General features: G+C 49.3%; 1 protein-coding gene across 1 annotated transcript in view; it reads right to left on the bottom strand.

Moving 5' to 3' along the window:
* Positions 1–24,217, bottom strand: part of SLC35F3 (solute carrier family 35 member F3) — a 117,605-nt gene extending 93,388 nt beyond the window's left edge. Inside the window, exons 1-2 of the mRNA XM_046651964.1 lie at positions 24,008–24,217; positions 8,609–8,936 (exon numbers count right to left, since the gene is read on the bottom strand). Coding sequence (XP_046507920.1) covers positions 8,609–8,936; positions 24,008–24,083 — 404 coding nt within the window. The 5' untranslated portion in view covers positions 24,084–24,217. The remainder of the gene's footprint in view (positions 1–8,608; positions 8,937–24,007) is intronic.
* Positions 24,218–24,866: the final 649 nt, after the last annotated feature.

Raw genomic sequence — 24,866 nt, 5'->3', positions numbered from 1 at the left:
TATCACTATTATTCACCATCTTCACTGTCATCATTACCACCATCATGATCTTACGATTTGTACAAAGCAGGAGCCATGATCTGTATGAGTTTTGGTATTCACATTTAGAGTCAACCAAAGATAGGTAGGAAACCTCTGGACCAAGGGCACTTCAGGGCTTTATATACACTATCACATTTAATTCTGTTCAGCTAGAACACAAGATTTACATAGGAGCTACGAGAGCCCAGAGGATGGGCAACCCCAATTGCAACCCTCAGAGGTAGGATTTGGTCCTCATTTTACAGATAAGGATTGAGGCTTACAGCTTTGGGTGACTGATCCATGGCCATATGGTCAAATAAAGGCAAAGCTGGGTTTCAAACCTGAGCTAATGGCAAGCCCGCATTCTTATTTTATCTCAGTGCCCCACGCTTGGGCTAGTAGCGTTCTTATCCCTGTTGTTCCATACTCCCCAGGCATTGCCTCCATGTTCCTTCCCATGAGGAGAGAATATTGACCCACTTCTTTCATGGTAGCATTCCTGGAGAGGTCTGGACTGAAGGGAACAAAGGTCTCATGCCCCTTCTCTGAGCATGTGTGGCCTCTGACGATTTGGATGAGCTGGATCAGAGAATCCTCAAAGTCCCCTTCTGATCTTTTGAGATCTCTACATGGATGATCTTTTTCCTAAATGTGGCGAGATTTTTATATTTCCATGTGCCTGTGGCTTACTAGTCTTGACTCTATGACTAAGAATCATGTGGAAAGCAAGAAACAGCTCAACATTAGCTGGGTGGGATGGAGGGCAGTCTCTTATTCCTGGTCACATCAGCCGTGTGCCCTCTTCCTGCAGCCCATACACACCTGCACCGGCCTCTCTGCACTTCTTGCGTGCCACACACAGGAGCCCTTCTCCATCGTCTGGCTCATACAAACGTTAACTGCTCCTCAAGACCCAGCGGCTGAAGGATCACCCCTCTGGGAAGCCATCTCTCTTGCTCTCCATCGTCTATGCCACTGCAACACTGACCTTGCAGGTGTTCACAGGGACCCTGCTGCTGCTGCTTTGTGCTAAAAATGTTACTAAATCTCTCATGGATAAGTCCAGTCAAAGGCATCTTGATTCCCAAAGAGCCATAATCACACTGATATGGCCATTATTTAAATGGCTGCCATTCTTCAAACCCACAAACGTAAGCATTGGATGTGACCTTTTGCAAAATTTCAATGAAACTGCACGGGGAAGCATAACATTGCTGCAGCTGAATTAGACACGCCCTGAAACTTCAAGGTTAAATCGCATAACTTCCTTCAACAGCTGAACTTCCAAGACAAATCCTTGAATCTGTTCAAGGATTAACAGAGACCTCAGATCACTAGGGGATGAACGTGCCTGAAGCACATGAGAACAGAGGGGATTGGGAGCTAATACTATATTTCCACTTGCCTCAGTAAAGGCTGAAAACCCACTTGTGAAATATCCTGAACTCCTCTATGGGGGTGTCTGGTTGTCCCTGAATTTCACTGAGATGAGGCCAGCAGCTGTGTAACTGAGCTGTGGTGGTGGGGTTGGTGTGTTATCTGAGGGGAAATAAATGAGCTCCACTAAGAATACTACAATGATAGGATGGAGGGGAGGACACTGTGGATGGTGGGGACATGGCGTAAATGTACGAGGGCAGTGTCACTCTCTGGGGTATGAGGACAATGCTCTGTGCCTCATTTCTCTACTGACGCATCCTTGAATATTTCAAATGATATCTTAAATCAGGCAGAGACTATCTAAACGTATGTCAGCTGCCCTCATCTCATTTCTTCCTTTGTTGACACTGGGACCCGTTATGACTTCCTACTTAGACTTGGAGCACTGATTACATGCTATCCTTTGGCTGTACCATACGTCTCCTGCTCAGGTGGCTACATGTGAACATGTGTGTGTGGTGTATGTGCATGTGGTGTGTGTGTGTGTGTGTGCAGGGGGGAGGTACTTTGCCTCAGCAGCAAACCTGACCAAAATCTCCTGGCATGAAGCTGTCAGTGCATCATTGCCATTATTTACCACCAAGCAGAAGACACAGGCCAAATTGAAAACTCCGGTTCCACATATTTTGCCCATTTTTTCTAGACCAATTACAAAAAGAAACAAACAACAACAACAGAAACACCAACTGGGAGGGCTCTGGATGAAGCTTGTTGTTTTTTTGGGTTGATGATTCTTGGAAATAAGACAGGAAATAAGACAGCTACAGATTAGGAGAAAGGGTGAACGCAAAGGGATGTGCTGAGGGTGGCATGTTTCGCTCTGTCCTCCCCTCCCCTCCCTGGGCTTCCTGAGCTGGTGGCCAGCAAGGGCTCTTGGGTCCCACTGGAGGCCAAGCTGGTCAGGCCTCCTCGCCACTGGACTCCTGTATCCCGGGGCCCAGGGTGGCTTTACCCTTGGGTTATGAACATCTCAAGGGCAGGAACGTGCTTAGAGCTTCTTTTCTGCAGTGCCCCGCAGTCATGGTCAGAGTTGGCAGTCATGAATGCTTACTGTAGGAATGAATGCTTGCAGGAATAGAGAATGAATGAACCAGTGAGTAACCAGGGCTGACCCAGGTGTTTGGGTCTGCATGGGATGGAGAGATGCTGGGGTAACCACAGGCCCCTAGAGACAGACAGGTCCCCAGCCTGACATCACTGCCCTCCACCCAGCATCCCTACCCTCCAGCCTTGCTCCGTCTTTCTCCATAGCACTCAGCACCATTGGACATATTAGATTTTATTTGTTTAATCTTGGTTTCCTCACTAAAAGCAAGCTCCACGAAGGCACAGATTTCCCTTGCTTTGGTCACTGCTGTATCCCCAGCACCTAGACCAGTGCCTGACACATAGAAAACCTTCGACAGATTTTTTGGGATGAATTAAGGGAATATCTCTAACCTCCGAGAATGGAGGGTCCTTGCCGCCTTGTTTCCGGTGTGTCCTCCCTCCATAAGGAAGAACTGTTGACGGGAGCAACAGGCCAGAGCATGTCTAGGCAATGAAGCCCATCAGCTTGCGTCCCATGGGAGGCCCAGCAGCGCCAGGAAGGCAGGGACGTGCTGGGCGTCACAGATTAGGGCTGCCTTGGTGGAGCCTTAGCATTCACACACGCCCCAAAACACATACCAATGTGTCCTGGATGGAAGATTTCTCCCCCATTTACAGAATGCCTGAATTTGGTGACAAAACAACAATTGAAACACTTTTCACTAACACAAGAGTTTGCTGTAGGTTGAAGAAGTTGACAGTACAAAGAAAGAGACCCGGCTTTGCAATACTTCCAGATTTACACTCAAGGATCTTGCTATTGCTCAGGAACTAGGTGCCCTTACCCAAAATCAAACAAATAGACAAAACCCCCAAATACCTGAGAGTCATTCTACTTCTGATCCATAACCAGTTACGTAATGAGCACCTGAATCCTGCTTCTGAAAGCAGCTCTGATTATACCAGTCCTGTATTCAAAAACTTTCCAAGGCTCCCACTGCCTGCAGAGTAGAGCCCTGTCCCTTGATCCAGCCACCAAAGCCCTTTCCATCTGGGCCTCACTCTGATTTTTTAGTCTTAACACCCTCTCTGCCCTGTCCTCGGACCCAAGCTGCAGCCGAGGCAGTCTGCCTGCACTTCCGCCCGCCTCCTCCTTACGTCCCCTGCTGTGTTTTATATGGTCTCTCTCCCACTCGCCTGTGAGCTCCTAAGCTCAGGACATCTGTGTCATCCACACCTGCCCACGTGCCCTGGGCACACAGATATCGAGTAACCGTTCAACCAGACCAACACTCCAGTCTTGCACTCTATTCCCTTCACCACAGAGCTGCAGTAGTGGTCTTTCTAAAGATCCAGACTGATGGCTTCTCTGCTCTGCCCAGGACCCTTCGAAGCCTCCCCCCAACATTCACACCAGAACTAACCCTCTCTGCATGGCGTGGGAGGTTCACTGGGGTCTGCTCCTGCCCGACTCCCTGATCTTCTCTGTCGCCTCACCCCACCTACCTCCTACCCTGAGTCAGCGGCTCCCTCGGGTGCCACGCTCTCTCTGTCCAGCCTGTGTGCTCTTTCCACACCACTCTGCCTGCCTAGGACTCAGCACCGAGACGACCATCTGCTCCTCTTTAAAGGGACTGTTCCGGGGTTACTTCCTCTAAGAAACCTGTCCACTCTGCCCCAGGACCCACACACCTGGGCCTCTCCCCTGAGCTCCCCTGCATATACTCCTCCCCCCTTGCTTGGCTATCTGACTCTCTTACAGGGCTGCGGGCTCCTCGAGGACAGGGACCAATCATCGCTGGATCCCTAGTGCCTCGCCCAGAGAAGCAGTGCAGTAACCATTTTCAGAATGAACCAACCTCCAGATTGCCATTGCTCCACTCAGCTCCTTAGACTCGGAACGCTACAGCTGCAAGACCCGCTATGGTTCCTGTGTAAATCTTTGCAGCTACACACACCAGCCGTGTAGGATTTACAGTATAAGGCATCAAAACTACCCTTTTCCCTTTCTTGGTTCAGAATGTTTCTCAGCATTTCTGAAACAATCAATTGGCTAGCTTACAGGAGGCTGAAACTACAAAAGACAGAGGAAAATATCTGTCACCGCTATATCCTTCACTTTTTTTGGCCGCTGCACAATGGCAGAAGGTCCCAGCATTTGCTTACGAAAAGAGGTCATTACTGGTAGAAATTTCTGGAAGATCTTCTGACAAGATGGCAATGCCTCAGATCTGCTCTGGCCAAGTTCTGCTGGCTGTGGCAGCCTCCAGGATCTGAGAAGCCGTCTTCCTGTCCCAGGGTCAGAGGGGCTGGGAGGTTGTGTGTCATCACACCTGTCCTCGACAGCCTCTCCAGGGCCATGGACCAATATGGCCTCTTCCCTGTGGCTCCCCTGGTGCTCAGTGTGCAGGAGTCTCCTGGGAGCTGAGTTCCCATCAGGTCATGCCTGCAGTTTCTGCAGCACCCAGGCAAATCTCTGCTGCCAGAGCCCTCCCTGCATCCTGGGCACTATTATTTCCTCAGGGTGTCCCTGTGGCCAGGTGTCAGCAAGAAAGAGGGAAGACGAGGACAGGGATGTCCATCATCTGGGGGAAGGGAGGGGCTCACTTTTCTCCAGAATGTTTTGGGGTGCTTACTGGGGAGACCACAGGCATGAGGTTGAAAACCCAGGACAGTTGGGCTGGGAGGTTTTCACATTCTCACTCGAATTCCTGACAGCAGTGCTGGGTCATGAGAAGCCCTGGTCAGTCATAGGATGCCCCATGCAGCCAGTGGGGCCACATGCTGATATCTCCAAGGCGTGACCCCGCAGGGGTTAGCTCCCCCTTTAAGGCCCATCCTGTAGTTTAAAGAGGCCACCACAAGGCAGCTGATGCACTAGGCATGGGCTGCATCCTTCCATAGAACCCACAGAAGACATACAATACAGTGATGGTGCCTCGCATTTTTACGGCACTTCACACTTTATAGGGCACTTGCAGATATGGTGTCTCATTTGATCACACAACAATCTTTTCGGCAAGTCGGTGCATGTGTCATCACCTTCTGTTTTTGAACAAGCATCTGAGGCTCCCAGAGCTCAGATGACTTGCCCATGAAGCCTTCTGGCCTTGTAAGTGGCAGAGGACCAGGGCTCAAACATCCTTGCGGCCCCAAGCGAGCCCCCTGTCAGTTACACATGGTACGGTAAGACCTCATTCCTATATTTGGTCAGATAGGCAGTATTTTAAAAAACCTGTAGCTGAGACTCAACAACTCCAGGATCTTTACAGTCAGCGTGCAGCCCGTGGGCCAGCAGTACCAGCATCCCCTGGAAGCTCATTGGGAAAGCAGAATCTCGGATCCACCCAGACCTGCTGAATCAGGTGGGCCCTTCAACAAGGTCCAGGTGACCCACAGAGCGTTGCAGTTTGAGGAGCTCTGTGCCTGGCAATAAGTGCTTTGCTCTATGTGCTTGGGCTGACTTTTCTAGCTTCACATTGGGTAAGTAGCCTAGGTGGGGAGGGCTTGGAGAAAAGAAACTTCCATCTGATTGCTGGCTCATCTGTCCAGCTTCCCTCTTTGTGAAACAGCTCTCTACCTTTCTCCTTTTGTCCCCAGCACCCTGTTAAAACACTTTTAGCCAGAGAGACAGCTCCGCTGCCAACTCTAGATCTTCTCTCTGCTGTTAATTTTGATGAAAACACAAAAATGGAAGATGTGATTTCAGTTTTCCTTGATTTCTGGGAATCCTAAAGTCTCTCTAAAGAACTCCCAATTTGAGTTGTGACAGAGTTGTGATTTCCTACGTAAAGTCTGTGATGTTAAAATTTTTCTCTCCCTTTTTGGAGAAAGCCTCTCCCTTCACTCCTCCAGCGGTGTGCATGGCTTAACCTACAAACCCAATAATTGGTTGGTAAGTCAATGGCTCTGCTTAGCTACAGGGCGAGCACAGCTTACAATCAGAAAAATTTTTCTTCAGAGGTGGAGCTAAGTTTTATTACAGAAATTAAGCAAGGTTTTAACTGGCTTCACTAATCAAGTTATGATTATTCTCCTCTCCCCTCCCCATTGTCCTCCAGTTGACACAGCTGCCACCATAATTCTTTCATGATTCTTCCCAGGTATTTTTATAGGAAGACAATAGGCTGAAATCGAGGTGTTGATGTTTTTCTATGTTTAACTAATCCGCTTCAATGACCCTTCCCTTTTCCCTACCCTGACCTTTTGACCACTACTGAGCTTGGTTCCCTCTGTGTGGTTTCCAGCACAATCACTTACATGGTTTCAGGCTAGCCCTAAGTGACTAGCAGTGCCTGTCCTGTTGTAAGGTAAGCGATGGTCATGTTCAGGACACATGCCCCTCAGGGGAGGCCCTCTTTCAGCCTGCATGGTTGAAGGGGGAAGGGAAAGGGCATTTCATCTTTTCTCCCAGTAATTATCACGAGAGGGCACATAAGCTCTCAGCCCTTTGTTAGAGGCAGCAGCAGCATGTTCTAGTCCATTTAAAGACAGGCAAACCTCTAACTACAAATTAAATACACTTAGGGCTACTTAACCATGAAATACATCATTTACTGAATATTTGCTTTTCTCTGCGACTAAAAGCAGGCCATTATTTTTCTCTTGCCTTTGGGACAATCTTGGGCCCCATCAAAGTTTCTAAACCGATTGGTTTCAGTCTGCTTTTGGCTGCTGTTCCGAAGAGGTGCATTAAGTGCCTCTTGAGCAATTTCTGGCTTGTTCATGAGCCACTGGTGTAAGTCAACCCTGAGAATGCCCCAGGCCAGGGTTCCAGTTCCGGGCTCCTCGCTCCATGTTCCTGCATGCCTTGTCTCTAGAATTCACTCCCAACCCTTTTCACTCTGGGGACTTGTGAGGCTGGCCCTGTGACTCAGTCCAAGTGCCATCAGAGTGCCCTCCTCTAGCACTAGTGCTCTGATTTACAACTTGGTCTTTTGAAAGAAGCCAGCCCAACTCCCCTCTGAACATTAAAAATTTTGGCACCTCACAGTTCCAACTTTAACTTTCCAGGGACACAACTGTAGATTCCCAGACAGAAATTCTGCTCTGAATCTGGACCTCCATTCCCAACCCTCTTTGCTCCTTGGACCCAATCATGGTTTTAGTTACCTTGTGACTTCTAAGGGCAATTTCAGAACGGGGCTGAAGTTTGAAGCAGGTAGTAAATGGGACCTGGAGATTTTGTGGGGGGGTGTGTTTCGCGGGGTGGGATGAGGTGGGGAAGAAGGCAGTAGTGATGGTATGAAGAGGCTTCAGCTTTCAAATTTTTTTCCATCTCCGGGACTGACAAAACATAAGTTCCCAGGGCCTACCTGGTTACCTTAGCCAGTACTCTTTCCCGGGTTTTTTTTTTCTGAGTAGATCTAATTTGAGCCAGCAGCAAGGCCTAGACACAGCCCATGGGGGCCTCCACTTCGGGCAACCACGAGAACCAGTGATTGGCCTAGATAAGGGTCAAGGTCAATACCAACAATTTGACCCCTGCGGAGGGCTATGGGGAGCCCTGCTGTATATTGAAGTGGAGGGTTGGGTCAGAATTTCTGGCCTCATTCTGAAAGGGATATCATACCAAGGGACTCCATATGAGAAAACACGATCCACGAAGTCCAGACCCTGCTTTGACTTTGATAGCACACTGCCAGATATTCAGACCCATGCAATCACGTGAGCAAAGGAGGAAGCGTCTTGGATTGGAAAGTGAATGGGTAACCAATTCTTTGCAGTGAACGTGTATCCTCATGAGGGAAGGTAAGCTACAGGAAGCCACTGAGTCACCTGGCCTGAGGAGGGGTGACAGAGCTAGAGAGTTCTCCCATTTCTACCCTTTTTGGGGACCTACCACAGGCCATCTCTGGAAGATGCTTTCTCTCTGCCTTCTCCAGTTCAAATAAAGGAGCTCCTAGGACTGAGGGGCTGGAGGCCCAGGCAGGAAGCATTCACCACCCTGAGAAAAGAGAGTTCCCATCCTGGCCCCACTGAGACAGCAGGTGAGATGTGACTTCTCACCGCTGTTCCCACTGGCCGTTCCAGTGCCAGACGCCAGGACGGCCCAGCAGCATCAGCGCTTAGGAGAGCAGCCCCAGGGCAGGGCCGGCCGCCGGGAGGCACCTACCTGTATCTCTGCTTCACAGACTGCTTCTCCGCAGACTTGCAGACGTGCCCCGCGTAGTACAACGGAAAGAATAGAAAGTTCCAGTTGGTGGCAAACCACGTGAGAGTGAAAGGCGCATCGAACTTCCTGAAGGTAAGCTTGGCGAGTTGCGTGGAGCCTGCCCAGGAGGAGCACACGCACAGCACCACTGCCACGCCCCAGAAAATCTTCTTGAGCTGCGCCCGGGAGCATCTCCAGCAGCGGCGGCTCCCTCTCCCGCCGGCCTCCGCTCCAGCCGCCGGCGCCTGGGCCTCCGCCGGGCCCGGGGAGTCCCGGGGGCGCTCCTCCCCTGGAGGAAGAGAAGCGCGCGGTTAACCGGGCCTCCAACCCTTCACGTCGCAGCTCGGACCAGGGTGAGGGGCGGGGTCAAGAGGGCACTAGACCCCACTGCCATGGTCAAGGCCAGCCACCTTGGAAGGGGATGCGGAGCGGGGGTAGGGGGCGTGGAGGCAGCTTCCAGAAACAGAACTTAAATAGAAGACAGGTTTCTGCTGGTTTTCTGATCCTTCAGAATCTTGACCCTCAAAGTGTGATCCATGGGCTGGCAGCATCAGCACCGCACCCTCCCCCCCCCCGGGGCCCCCCCCTCCCCCGCAAGCTTGTTGGAAATGCAGAATCTCAGGCCCTACCCCAGAGCCCCAGAATCAGAATCTGCATTTCAACAGGTGACCTGTGTGCCCATCAGCGTTTGGGAAACACTTCTCCTGAAAACACAGAGCGGCTGAAATAGTTTCACTCCAGTTTGTGTCACCTGACTCGTCCTGCCCTTCTACTGGGTACTGGGCAGTGCTAGGGGCTGGGTCACAGGCCTTGACCTCTAGAAGCTCCCAGTGTATTGACAGCAGCTCCTCCCTGCCTGTTCCTTAAAGGCACATTTGCCGAGATTCTCCTCTTACTTTGCATGTAAAGCAAAAATAGACATTTCCCTCTCATCTCTTTATTGCTTCTGACTGGCTTCCTGCTGATGGCCTTCAGTCTCACTTCGAAGCGCTACTTAAAAACCACAGCCTTGGCAGCTGCTCCTGTGAGAGGGCCCAGACGCTCTGTACTAGAGCCCGCCGTGTGACTTCTGGAAACCAGGCTGCAGCCCAACGAGCGGCCCTGCAGCAGCGCTGTTCCCACAGACCATGAGAAGGGGGGCAAGGCGTTATTTTCCACTGTTTGGTTTTCATTCATGATTGTGTGCATGTCAGTCAGCTGGAAATTTCAACAGAGCTGTAACTCGGGCAGGGTAGAACCGTGGACAGAGGCACATTTCCAGAGCACAGCACACTTGCCTTTTATAGGTTCAGACCGGCACTTCGCTGAATGGGGGCACACAGTGCTAAGCGGTCATCACCACTATAGGGGTCTAGGAGATGTGTACAAAATATACTGGGGTCAAATGTACTCTATATACTTCATTTAAACTTAATAGTAATTCAAGTAGCTTTAGCAACATTAAATCAAGTTTTATATATCATCCTCTCTGAAACATAATAATTTTGAGGCAAAATCTTGATTCAAGGTAGCCTATTATACAGGTGTTAGCTACTCCTATCATTAATTGCCAGGCCTGGCTGCATCTGTTTTAGCCAAAGGTAATCCCAAGCCTTATGTGGCTAGTCAAGGAGAGATAATGTCTTTTACTGGCCCCAATCCTGCTTGACACCATCTATGTTGTGCTTCATTACCTGCTTTATTAATATTTAATCTCCTGCTTCCTCTTACTTTTCACGTGTGTATAGATCCTGGTCTGAAAGCCCTTGGAAAACCAAATGCTTAACCACACCCTCTGAGCTTCCAACAAGTTGTTTATTTCTGTCCTGGGCTGGGGGGCAGGGAGAAGCAGAGGAGGGCAAAGGCAAGGATCATTCCCACCTTTTGCATCCTGCCCTCCCACCAGGACATCTTGACTTTTTTCGCAGTGAATCTCCACAACTTGAGGCAAATTCAATTTCAGACAGAAGCATGCACATTTCAGTTTATACTCTTATCACCTGACATTTTGGGTTAGCCTCTGCAACCTTTCATTATTGGGATAATTTTCAAGCAGTATTTGGGGTGAGGGAGATATTTCAACTATCAGCATCACTGTCAAAAACTCATACTGAAAAAGATAATTATAGAGATGAAAAAAAGTCCACAAAGAAATAAAATGCAGTTTCAAAGTACCAACTTCCCACTTAAGAATGGACTCTGGAGGAGGCTGAATAAATTTGGGCTTACAGCATGTTTTTTCATTTAGTTTTTCATTATGGAAAATAAAGTTTTAAGACTTAAAGAGTTAAGTGGTGACTGATGCTGTGTAGCTGTTACAATGAAAGAGAAAAATCACCAAATTATGTAACATTGTATTGTTAAAATGCTCCTATAGATTTATACTAAAGAGGTTATTCTCTAACTTTGTAACTTCTCTGGATCACTTACTAAGGGAATATTAATAATACACAAGCAAAATAAAGGCATTCAAAACTAAAATCTACACTATTATTTAAAAAGAAGATAGAATAATGTCTCCCAAAGCATAATGCAGTTAACAAGCATTATAGGAAAAAAGGATTCCGTGATCAGAAAAGTTTGGAAAGCGCTAGGTAGATCAGAGACAGGTTCCTTTGCTGTAGGAATATTCAGGGCTAATGGCCACTCCGAATTTCCAAAAAGCATCTATAGAATGAGTGCTTCCCATATTATTTAAATGTCACCCCTGTGGTAGGGCTGGTGTCCCTTGGAACACACTTTAGGAAACACTGGAATAGACCCATGAAGAATCGTAAATATCCAAACCTAATTCATTGCAAACTTTCCATTTCACTGTACTCAGCCTCTTATGATAATAATCACTTATCAATTTCATTACCTCTCTCATTCCTAATACTTCTGTTAAACTCGATTGACCTCACATAACCTAAAAATATTCCCTACAAATACTTTATTAAAGTACTGAATAGCATAAATAAAAAGCAATCGATACTAATCTTAACACTCAGAGATATTACTGTTGACATTTTTTGGCATTTCCCCTGTTTTTTTTTTGTCTTTGCACCACACACGCACATGCACGCTTACACAGGAAAAGTGCGATCACATTCTATTTCCATCCAGCATTCATTTAACCTAATGCATAACAGCATAGACTTTATAAACCTCACAGGGCTGCTACCTACAGCATGACATATCCTAGGAGCATTTCAGTTGGCTAGGAAATTGCCATAAGGCATCTGCCCTGTGCCAAGAGCTTTGGGCGGTCAATAAATAAATAAAAAACATGATTACTCTTCTTCAGGAATTTACAGTCTACCTAAGAGTGATAAAATGTACCTATGAAAGAATTACAGAACAATCATGTGCAAAATGGAGAGATTTTGACAGTTAACAGAAATTCTGAAGGGATGGCAGCCAGAGTGGGCTGTGATAATTGTGAAAAGAATCAGAGACGGCGGAAGCTTGGCCTGGGCCTTGAAGATAGAGAAGCAAAGTTCAGGGTCAGGAACACACGTGGTCTGCTGAGGGGCAGTGAGGAAGATGGTAAGATCTAGACCCTCTGCTGTGTTGCCCCCCTGCAACGCCCGATCTTGCTTCGGTCAGACATGGAGCAGGTCAGACGTTCAGCCAGATTGGCTGAAGTGACTGGAGCAAGTTTGGATGTTAACCCTTCTTTGTTAAGGAAGTACGTGCCCAACGTCCATACAAACAGATAAAATTAGTTAAAGAGTAAGTATGGAGTGACATAAGAAATCTGAGTAGCAGATGCATTTATTCTCCACTATCTGAAATGCTGCAAATATGACCCTCTCTACACACCATTCTCAGGGTCATTTTCAATGAACTGGTCCAATTTATACTCAGATTTCAGAGGGAAGGAATTACAATGAGGGGGCTAGTATCCCTTCTCAAAAGCCTCTTGAATCTTCAAGTGCAGGAAACTTTTGTTTACTTTCCCTCCCTTCCGAAATTGCAAGTCACGCGATTCCTCTGTCTGATTTCACTCCTTCATTACAGCTGAAAGAGGCAGTGCAGACCGCCTCAAAGAAATCAATGTGGAATCACCCTCACGCTGTTTCCTATCCCAGCTCCTCTGACGAGTATTACATGGCTAGAAATACTATTTATGTCACCCTTGCCCTCTCACTCTCCAACACACTCTCTCTGCTAACAACTACTCTATGATCTTGTACCTTCCATTCTAACCTTGTGCTTTAGCCAACAGTTCTGGGAGCAAAGCACAGCAGATTACATACTCTGGCTCAATGGTTGTGCTGACAGATGCTGTAATTGTCGAGTCAAGCGTCTCCCTTTGGCTGTGTTGTCTTAAATACTCTGTTTACGCCATTTAATTCACTCAGAAGCTCCGGGGGATGGGAGGGCTCTTTCCCGTTCTGTTGTCTGAGTTGCTTCCATTGAGCATTTTGGAGAAAGTTGTGTGTATGTGTGTGTATAGGGGGAGTGTTCTCATGTACACATATGTACTCCATGGCATTGAGAGATGGAACCATCTCACCGTGTGTGTGTGTGAATTTCCATCCTGAGCTCTGTCTCAGAGCCAGGCAATTCAAACCATGCATCAGTCTTCCCACTTGCAGAATCAAGCTTGATGCCTGTCTCCTACCAGGGATTTCTAGAACATTCCCACTCTGTGGTCAAGCAGAGCACTACCTAGAAGCAGTGTCTGCTCAGCAGAAGGAAACCCTAGGTCATAATGGGTGAGGTGGAGGTTTAGCTGACAACTTATTCTGGGACCAAGGCAAGTCTTTTGTCTTGTGAACTGTCCACTGCTTTCCCCTAAGAAAATGATGAATTGAGGGCTTTTTATGTTTATGTAGTGAAAATCATTTCTACAATAAGAAAGCAAGAAAAATTGGAAAATCATTCACTCCCAACTTAAAGTTCCCATAAAATGGCTCTTCCAAACTTCCAAGAGAACACAAATGTTTCTTTTTTGAGGTCCCCTGAGAACAGGTGGACCCTCGTTGACTCTCTCTTGAAAAAGTTTTGCACTTAGAAAGTTCCCAAGTCATGTCTTAGGGGTAAAGGACCCAGAGGTGGGATTAAAGACCAACTATTGGCTGGTATGGCCCCAGCCTCTCAAGAGCAAAGGAGATATCATTGCAGAGAGGATGGGAGGAGACACCTGTCAATGACATCTCCATCAACAAGATCTATACAGTTAATTTTTTATAGTTTTTTTTGAGGCATCATTTTCATAAACATAAAATTCACCTATTTTAGGAGTACAATTCATGACTTTTCGTAAATTTACAGAACTGTGAAACCATCACCACTATCCAGTCTTAGAACAGTTCCATCACCTCAAAATGAGTCCTCATGCCCATTTGCAGTCACTCTCCATTTCTACCCAACTCCGGGTTAAAAATCTGTTTTCTATCTCTACAGATTTGCCTACTCTGGATATCTGATCTCTCTCATTTAGCACAACGTCTTTGACGTTCCTCCATGTTGCAGCATGTGTCATTAGCTCATTCTTTTTATGGCCAGGTTGTATTCCATTGTATGGCTACTGCTTATTTTGTTATCCACTCATCAGTTGGTGGACATGTGTATTGATTCTAGTTTTGGGTTACGGTGAACAATGCTGCTATGAACAATCACATATAAATCTTTGTGTGGATATATTTCCATTTCTCTTGGGGGGACTAGCTAGGTTTTAAGCTACTCATCCAACAACATTTACTGACACCTACTGTGGGGCACAAGGCAGACACGCCCTTCCCTGAAGAGCTTGCTTAGTCCACGTGGCAGAGCTTAGAGCACCTGCATCTTAGAGGGTTCAGTGGCTCTAACTCCACCAAACAGGACACAGTTGAGAGCTGTTCTGGGAATGAAACCCCCTCCCCCTTTTTTCCTGACAGGGAAAGAGGGCCTGATGAACGATTTCCCATTTATCGATCACTGATGCATATACCACTTCAGGGCCTGGCAAGTACAATTCATCTCCCAAAAATCTAGTCGGGTTCTGTTTATCTCATCTACTCATTAAACACTTTCCCAGTGAATTTATGTGCGATTGTTTTTTTTTAAGCAGTGGTTTGGAGGAAAGGCAAGAAGAAGCTGTCACATGTTTAAGGCCACCACAGGCCCTGGAGTTCCCAAAGCAATCTTCATTTCACATATCCTGACCCATTATGCCCACCTGCATGGGCCAGACCATCTGTTTGGATTCTTGGACTTGGGGTCAGAAAATACTCCCACTGTTCACACATGACCAAGGCCCCAGCCACACTCCTGACTAGCACTGGTCTCAGGAAAGAACATAATCCACAGATAATTAAAGTTGGATGCTGACCCTGAGTAAAGGAGAAGGAGAGGGCACAGGGAAGTAAAGGGACAAATGACAGTCAAACACCCCATGTCTATGTCTATGCGCTCTGCCAGGAGATTTTATATATCTTTTTTAACCTGTCATAATGCTGGTGGTCAGTGTGACTATTCTTGTTTTGCAGACTGGACAGCGGAGGCTCTGGGAGTTACTCCCACAAGGTCACAGATTAGTGACTAGCTGAGATGCAGTTCCAAGCATCTCTCTGACTCCAAAGCATCAACAGGAATGGAGAGCATCCTTGTTCTTCCTTTTGAAAGTCAATTAGGGTCATAGTGCTAAACACCCCAGTCGGAAACGCTGATCACTAAGAGAGACTTGAGGTTTCCAGAGGATAGACCTTGTTTTTAAATTTGGAAAAGCCTGAGTGTGTATGGAACTCTGAACCAAGACTCACCATCCTGAAATGAGGGCTGTTATGACTGAATGTTTGTGAACCCCTGAAATTCATATGCCAAAGCTGTAACCCCCAGTGTGGCTCTATTTGCAGATGGAGTCTCTAAGAAACTAATTAAAATTAGGTCACAAGATTGGGGCCCTGATCTGATAGGGTTGGCAGCCTTATAAGAAGAGATGGCAGAAAGCTCATTCTCTCACTCTCTCTGTGTGCATACACAAAGGAAAGGCCATCTGAGGACGTAGCCAGGTGGTGGCCGTCTACAAGCCCAGAAGAGAGTCCTCACCAGAAACCAAATTTGCTAACATCTGGGTCTTGGACTTCCAGCCTCCAGAAAGTGAGAAAATAAATGTCTGTTGTTTAAGTCACCCGGTCGGAGCAGTGTGTAACCTGAGAGTGTTACAGTGGAGAGTGTACTGTGGCTGTGAAGGTATGAGGTAGGGCCTGAGAGCCGCCGCTATGCAGGACGTGGTGACAAGTTGTGGATGAGAGTATTTATTCTGATGACCGTTTAGGGGAAGAAACAACTGCACTGCATGACTAGATTAGAAATATTAGGTACTGTCCCCTATTTGTTTGCCTCCTGTGAATTGCTTAAGCCTTGGTTGTGAGGTGATTCTCAGAGGCTGCGTGTAGAGACAGGAGAAAACATGGCGGCAGCAAAGTCATTTTCAAAAACCAAAATTCTTTCCCTGGTGTGGAGACAGAATTGGGAGGTGAATGAAAGCTGCTTTTTTCGGAGCGGAGTGGGGTGGTAGGAGGCTTCTCCGAGGTCCCCCTGAAGCTCCACCCTGCAGCAGTATGAGAGCTGCCCTGGATCGCTTCAATCTGGGCCACTTACTCCACCATCTCTGAATAGATGTCTGTATTGGCTTTTCCACCCGACTCCACATTTCTTTAGAGGGCCCCACGTAACTCCCAAATTTCCAAAGAACACCACCTCATGCAGTGGATTTAAGACAGTCCTGGAACGTACACAGCCTAAGGCAAACATGACTTGTCAGAAAATGACTGGATATGGGTAAGCTCTACCTAATGCCATTTGTGCTTTGGGGGATGTCTGCGTTGGGAGGGAGCAAGAACCGTGTTTCAATACGTGCTGTGAAAACATTTGAGCTGGAGGGGATCAGTTTTAATCTGCGTGCCCTGCTAGCCCCGGCCTGTGCAGCCTCCTGGAATCTCACCATTTTCATGGCTGGGCACATCGCACCTCTGTATACACAGCGGGTGCTCACTGTTGCAGATCTGGTGATATTTTGGTGCTGCTAATGACCCCCACACAAACAGACAGAAGGGCAGATTCCTCTTTTCTGATGTTTTTCCTTGTCAGATGGTTCCTTCAACTTTTATGTGGACTGGAGCTCAGGCTGTTGGAGCTCAGAGGACAGACAGGGTTTTACCAGAGGGCAGATTATAAGTGGGGCCGGCCCCTCCAGGCAGCTGGTGCCTCTGCGGGTGCCCCGGAGCCTTCTCCCCTGGAGGGGAGCAGGAAAACAGGGCAGTATTTTAACTGATGGCATGGGCCATTACACAATTTACCTTGAAGAACAAAGCACAGTTTTCTAAAATAGACTGCCATTCTCAGCAGAGTCGTTCATCTGTAAGGCAGGACTGCGTTTGCTCAGTCAAGGACCTATGTGGGGTCAGCCTAAGACCTTAAATGAGTCCTCTCAGGCTTCATCTCCTCCCTGAGGGCAAGCCTTCTGCACCAGTTGAGGGTGACATGGCTGAGCCTAATCCCAGGCTGGGAGTAAGGATCTTCTATGAAAAGACCTGGGTCAGCTCCAGGCAAAGTTTGGAAGCTGCACACCTTCTCTCTGAGGTCTTTCTATACCTCTATTTGCACCACCTCAACATCTGGGCATCTTGTCTTGAGTCCAGCGGTTTCTTGTTGCTGAAGATTCACAGAGCAAGCTGTCCTCACCTATCTGGGCTGTCCTCCCTCTGCTCAAATCCCAAATCCCACCCCTGAAAGTGATGTGTTTGCTTAACTCCCCCTGCCTGCCCACTGACACACAGAGGCCACATTTCTTATTTGTCCTGGAGCTCATTCCTTCAGAGCTCTGCTCTCTGACTATAGCTAGTGAAGGGTTTTAATCAGATAAACCAATCTCTGCTAATGAGTAAGCTACTTAATAGACTCACACAACGTTTCTGCTGAAAAAGCCTATGGAAGATCTATCCCAATCCCCTTTCTTTTCAAAAAAGAGAAGCCCAGGCTCCAAGATGTGAGGAGACATGTCCAATATATTCATCAGCTAGTGGGGGAGCAGGAAATGAGAGCTGGGTGTCCTGACCCACCCAGTGTTCTTACCTGTACCTGCTTTCCCCAAGTTACATGACGTCTTAACCAGTGAAAACATATCACACGCCAAAAAGGCTTTTAAGAATTACATCCCTTCTTGGCTCTCCCAATATAGCTATTCTGAACCCTCTCCCACCTCTGCAAGCCTTCCATCCCCGTCCATCATTTTCAGCAGACGATTCCACTTCCTACTTACAAAGATCAAACTCACCAGCTCAGGTCCTGGGCTTCCCTCCCACGCTCTCCACATTTCTCCAGGTCTTTGCCCATCATCTCTTCCCCAGCTCCTTTCAAGGCTCCCCACCCCTTCTCTCGTCTGTGCTTCCTTCCCATACCCCCCCGCCTCCCCCGGGCCATTGCTGCATCAATCCCCTTTGTCTTGGGGCAACCTCAGACCTGTCCTGGAACCAGCCTCCTTCCTCTGCTTTACAGACATGCCTGGCTCTCAAAATCTCTCCCCTTCCCCCTAAAGACAGCATAACTTCTCTTACCTCTCTCCCTGCCAAACACCTTAACCGAGTGTCCTGCTCTTGCTCTTCTCCTCCCTCATCAAACACTCACCCTTGCAAAGTGGCTCACAGAGCAGCACCCACTTAAAACTCTACCAAACCACCCCTCTGGCTGTATCTGATGCCACATCACATTCCTTCTTTCCTTGGTTTCTTCCTGTCGTTTCCGTGATGCCATATGATCTGGGTCCTCTGTTTTAGCCGTTCCAGCTTCTCTTCTGCCTTGCCTGTCTCCCAAATGTACCTGGCCACTGGGTTTCTGGCCTGTCCATTTGTTCCCACGGAGCCATCTCCCTTTCCCTTGGTTTGTCACTCAGCCCTCACCACCTTTTTCCCCGCCACTTGTCTGCTGCACACCTGCACTTGAAGGCACTGCCAAGGCCTCATACTCAGCTTGTCTGGATTTGACTTCCCCATCCCTCCCTCACAGATGCGTTTCCCCTCCTGCCACTACAGTGACTGCGAAGGGCATGGCCATTCCCTGCGCTGTTCAGGCTTAAACTTCAGAGCTGTCTTTGAGGTTCCCTTTCCAGCCCTCCTACTTATACTCTGTCACCACGATCTGTCGATTCCTCCACTGTCCTGTCCCTGTCCTTGCCATGGCTGGCATAGTGGTTACGATATGGGCACACCATGCAGCAGGTGTCTCACAGAATGAATGCCCCAGTCGCCCTGTACTCGCTTCCTCACCTGTATGGTGGGAATAATGCCAGGAGCCACTGCACAGGGATGTTTGAGCACAGAACCAGGCAACCCAGGTCAGGGGCTCATGGCAAGACCAGAGCAAATGTTCCCAGCACACTGAGTACCATGAGCTCATGCCCGGCCTGCGGCGATCACTGCCCAACATGGCTCCCTGTCTCCAGAGGATACTTCCAGATGTTTCTCGAATTTTTTTCACTGTGACCTTCAGCGCACACACATACATGCACATGCACACACTGAAATAAAGGCATCACAGATCAACCTTGATGCTTATTGGATGTATACACTTTGGTACTTTTTGAGTCCATCCTAATTTCTTTATTAAAGAATATTTATTGTGGTTGATGAACTAGATTTCCTGACCCATTTGGAACACCACAGCTATAGAAGACCGGCTTATTTATTCAGACCTAGATGGCGTCTTTCTCCTCTTCCATGGCGCCCCAGTTCTGCCTGTTTCAGTCCTCTCTCCTAAGCCCAGCATTCAGGAGGCCTCCACGTTTGCCCATGGTCAGCCTTAACCTCCACACTTCCCTTCTCCTCTCCCTTCTTTAGACAACTTAAACTCCTGCCCCAGTAAACCACTTGCAAATCTACCCTTTCCTAACTCTGCACCTTTGACTATGGGGCTGCCTTTGCCAGGAACGCCATGTTCTCACCTCCCACTTGTGACAGCAGGGGGCAGAGGGACACCCTCTATCATGGCATCCTGATCATGCTTCCAGGAAGACCAAGGCCAATGAACATGCAGTCATCCCCTGGAGTTTGGAGACAAGACAGATTCTGAGGCCACATCCATGCTCAGCAGGAAAGAGTCTCTTGTCAGATTATACCATCTTGGCAAAGCGGGAGGTAATGGTGGCAAGAGTGCTGCTTAGTGACCATCTGCGTCCCAGCAGAAGTGAGCTCGCCTCCACTGAAACACACCCTTTATTTTACACTCCTTTCATGGAATTTAAAAACAAAATTACATTTCGACACGTAATCATTATTGATGTGCATTTGTGACATTTTTCATTTGTTTGGAAGCTCCGTTGGGTCAAGAATTATAATTTACTCCTCTTAGCATCCCCAGTCCTATATGGTTCATTCTCTTGAACACATTAGTATGCATTTGATCAACACGTGAATGCCTTTTGTGACTGAGGTCTCAGGCCTAGGACAATGCGACCTGAGAATATTTTTGGGTGTGGGAACCCTTTGGCAGGAGACTTCTCAAGACTCCTCTCAGATTGGGCCAGCAGGGCTGGGTCTCCAAATTCATAATATTGAGCATCCCAGGACGACAGTGGTCTCCAAATTCATAATATTGAGCATCCCAGGACGACAGTCTTGTCCCATTAACAAAAACAAAGCAGCCAGACCTACACTGGGGACAGCTGAGACAGGCCGATTGCCCCGGAGCAGAAGCACTGAGAACGTCAACAGCACTGGACCCTGTGAGCCCCAAGGGGTGGGGGTCCAGACCTCCATGTCATGTTGTATGGGAGCTTTAGGGAGCAGACACGCACTGAGCACTTACAAAGTGCCAGGAGCAGATGTAATTCTCACTGCTACTCAAACAAAATGCAGTTGCGCAAAGGTTTCACAACATGTTGGAGCCAGGCAGATACGCATGTGAAGCCTGGCCCCCTTGCTTTCTAACTGTATGACCTTGCATGAATGGTTGCTCTGAGCCTCCATTTCCCCATCTGTAAACTGGGGTAACACTGCTTACTTTTCCTTTGGGAGAAACAGAGATAAGGTAGGAGTCTCCCCAAGCAAAGTGCCCGCAACAGTGGTAGGCTCATTAACAAATACTATTATTCTCATTATTAGGAGGGATGTATTGTTACCCTCATTTCCACACGAGAGAACTGATGCCCAGAGAGCTTTAACCATTAGCCAGAGTTACTTGGTTCAGCATGAGAGGTGGGCACTTCCTCCTCCTCAGGAAGGCCTCCTCCACAGGAAGCCCTCCTTCCTCCTCAGGAAGGCTTCTTTCCTCCTCAGGAAGGCCTCCTCCACAAGAAGGCTTCCTTCTTCCTCAGAAAGGCCTCCTTCCTCCACAGGAAGGCCTCCTCCGCCACAGGAGGCCTCTTCCCTCCTCAAGAAGGCCTCCTTCCACAAGAAGTCCTCTTTCCTCCTCAGGAAGGCCGCCTCCTCAGGAAGGCCCCCTCCTCAGGAAGGCCTCCTCAGATTACTTGATTGTCAGTGTCCCTGTGAAACTTTGTTCTTAGCTCTGAACCAGAGCTTACTACCTTTTACTAGATAATTTACCTATCTGTATGTTTCTTTCCCAATAGACTGGAACTTCCTTAAGAGAATGAAGCTAGTGTTATTCATTTTTGCATTTCCAGGGTCTTGCTAACTACAGAAAGGACACAGAGTAGGGTCAAATGAGGTATTTGTTGAGTAAATAAAGTCATCTTGTCCATCTTCCTGTGTTTGAATTCAACCAAGCACTGCATTTTCTATTTTGGTTTTATATGTACCACAAGCTGGTGCCTTCTTGCCTCCTTTTAGAAGACACACTCCACAAGCTAATAAATATTCCTAGCTGGCTGCGTTCCCTCACTGTAGCCTGTCTGCCATCCACACAGAAACAGCCACACTATGGGGACCACCTTGCCCTGTGCATCCAAGGCAAGCGAAATGATTCAGCCCTTCCAAAACAGGCACACGAGATGCAAATGGTTTCAAAAAATAGACTAAAAGCCAAACTGAACAAAAACACCCAGGAAAAACCCAAGCAGAGAGAAAGAGCTCCATGTAAGCCCAGGCATAGCAAGGGCAGGTTTTATTTGGCCCTGACCTGCAGACTTTCGCTGACACACACCTGGGTATTCTATACAAAAAAGCAACTGGAGACTTTCTGGTGTCACGGGAACTCTCCAGATGCTCCTAGATGCTGTCCTCACACATGTACCCGTTTAGAGCAGCAAGAAGCTTTGCTGAAGGTGTGAGACGGTCTGTGATTGGAAGCTCGCCAGACATTTATTAAGCATCTACTGTATGCCAGATGCGTGCTGGGGATTGTCACCTACCCTCTCTCACTGCATTCCCAATAGTCTGCTGAGGTAGGTTGTTACTTTGGTTTTACAGTTGAGGAAACTGAGGCTCAGTGCTTAAGATTTATACAAGTCAAACTGCATAAGGGGATGAGGACAGTCCAATTCTCAGTTTAATACACTTGCCGTTAACCACAGTCATTTATGCGCAAATGTTGCTTAAAAATGGTTTTCTAAGGCTGTCAATGTGAACAGCAGGCTCAAAGCCCCCCGTGGCAGTAGCCCCAAGGGAACGAAGGGACTACGGTATTCCTGTTTTCATTCCTGAAGGCAAACTCCAGTCCTGGCTGGAATGGAGTCCCTGGGCCTGGCACGTCACTCACCGCCTCCCGCAGCACGGCTGAGGTCAGAGCGCCAGCCTGGCAGGCCTCACCATCCATGGCCAGCCTGACTCTGAGTGCAGCTCGGACCTGTCCTGCACAAGGGGGCTGGGGGCTGCCCGAGGGAGACACCCCGATGCTGGCAGCACAGCCAACCTGCCTCACTTAAAAGGTGATGAGGGGCGACTTGCCATGAGGACCCCGTGAGGGAGCAGACACTTCCAGTCTCCCTAAGGGAAATAAATATCCAACCCTTCCCCTCCCTAATTTGCACACACATCTGGGCAAAGTCCCTGAGAAGGCGTGGAAATGCAACGCCCCCTGGGGGAGGTAGCCCAGGCACTAAATTCACGTGTAGATGTCTGATACCAAGTCTTTCCCAAGACTGGGATGGGGGAACGAGGGAGACAGCTACACCAAGGAAAAAAGTCAACCTCCTAAAGACAGAAAATGACGAGAAATAGGTAAGTAGTTGCATGGTAGTGCAAAAGGATATTCTGAAAAGCATGGGTTTGGGCAGACAGCCCCGGATTCCATTCCTGCTTCACCACCCGCTAGCTGTGGGGCTTGGACAAGTCCAGCCACCCTTCTGGGCCTCACAGTTCCCATCTATAGGATGGGGGTAATGGTACCAGGATGGCTCTTGGCAGGCCGCTGTGCATGGGCTGAGTGCGGAGCACACAACTGCCCTGTTGGCCTCCGTCTTGCTCTCACTGTAACCAACAAGCACTCACGAGGGGATACAGGGTCCTCAGAAGCCATCATACAGAGGTCCCAGCTCCAGGCTGCAGTCCCAGGGGCTCAGCAGAAGCTGGGCTCTCTCTCGGAGCCCATGCTCCCTGCCCTGCCTCCCCCCAGCTTGCCCTGGGCTCTGTTAGCTCAGGATAAGTGAGGGCCTGGAGCTGAAGGGGTCTACCTTCCTCTCCCCATCGGCTGGCTGTCCCTTTCCAGCCCTCACCTGGCCAACTTGATCAGCTCTAGGGAGACAGTCATTCCACCTCTGCCTCCGGGGGGTGAGGAGTTAAGGACTCGACTGGTCTATCTCTGCTCCCCTCTCCCCGACATAGGAAAGCAGGGTCCCCTTTACTCCAGCAGAGTAACAGCTGTGTCTGAGTAAGGCTCGGCTCTCCACGGAGGTTGGTGGGTTCTTTCTCATGGTCTCTGCCTCATGTCCCCTGAGTAGTGGAAAAAACATGTTTGTAGGCTGGTGGTGGCTTTTCTCACCTGCTTGCCCTGACTGTTGCCACAGAGCTGGGTACTTACTTCACTGGTGGGCTGGGGGGGTTCAGAGCCTCAGGGGCGATGTCTCAGCCTGCAGCAGCCCTCTCCTGCCTCCACCAGCTGAGCAACATTTCTGGTCTGCCTGGGAGGAGCAGGATGCTCCAAACACAGGGGGCTCGAGGGTACAGCGTGTGAGGAGGGCACTGGTTCGCGTCTGGACGACTCCCTCCTACCCAGCTAGCAAGTGCCTCAGGACGGGTGGGAAAGGAGCAGAGGCCGCCGCTGCTGCCGCCGCCAGATGTGCTGGGGGCCTCCCGGGAAGGGCTCAGCCCAGTGCTCGCGGCAGCATCGTGGGCAGCCTCGCAGCCCCGCCGCAGCTCAGGGCAGCCCGGGAGCCACCGAGTGGCCACCCGCCGCTGGCAGAGCGGCGCAGCACTGCAGGCGACGCTTCCTGGGAGCACGGAGCCCCCCGGCCAGGCAGCCCCCGCCGCGATGCAGCGCCCCCGCCTCCGGCCCCCGCCGCCCCCGGGCCGTTACCTTCCACTTTGGTGAGGGTAAGGACCGGACTGTTGCAGGCGCTGAGCGGGGCCACCCGGGCTGAGTGCTTCTTCATGATGAGCCTTCCGCCTGCAGGAGCACCGCCGCCGATCGCCTACATCCTGGGGCCGGCTGGAGCGCGCCTCTCTCGGTTCGGGGGCCTCCTCCGCGGAGGATCGCGAGCGGTGTCGCTCAGGCCCTGCCTCCCGGGGCTGGGGCTGCCGGTGGGGCTCCTGTCGCCGAGCGGCTCACTGCGGCGGCCGCCCCTCCAAGCACATCTTCCCTGGTCGTGCAGCCACCCGCGACACGCGCGCACAGCCGCCTGCTCGGAGCTTGCTGCAAACTCCAACGTCACGTACAAGTGCACTCCCCGCTCCCACCCCGCCGGCTCACCTGCTCCGCCCCCCGCCCTGGGATGCCCAGCCCCGCAGCCCGAGTCCCCCCCTGAGAGCCTGGTCCTGGCTGCAGCCTCAGGGCTGGACAGCAGCGCTGGCCACCAACTCCCCATCTGCCCTTTAATAAGAGCAGCGCCTGGGGGGAGACCCTGAGAACTCAGCCTCAGTGTCTCCCAAGTTTAAAAAGGCAAGCGTTTGACTTTGTTTTGAGAGCTGACTCCTCCCTGCGCAAAGTCCTGAATTGTTGGATTACAGGATGAGTCAGAAAACAGTAAAGATTCCCACGGCTCGCGTTAACTTCGTTGAAGGAACCTAGGGGCGCATTATCTTGTCTGGCCCCAGTGGACAGTTCCTTTTTGGGAAGAAAATGCAAAGTCCACAGAAGCAAAGCAGCCACAAGAAAATAAAGGTTTGAGGCGATTTCTACTCCTGCTCCATCATCCCAGCCCAGAGAAGCCAGACTC

The sequence above is a fragment of the Equus quagga genome, chromosome 2 (genome assembly GCF_021613505.1).
Source record: "Equus quagga isolate Etosha38 chromosome 2, UCLA_HA_Equagga_1.0, whole genome shotgun sequence".
NCBI lineage: Eukaryota > Metazoa > Chordata > Mammalia > Perissodactyla > Equidae > Equus > Equus quagga.
This window is presented reverse-complemented; position numbering and strand designations above follow the sequence as displayed.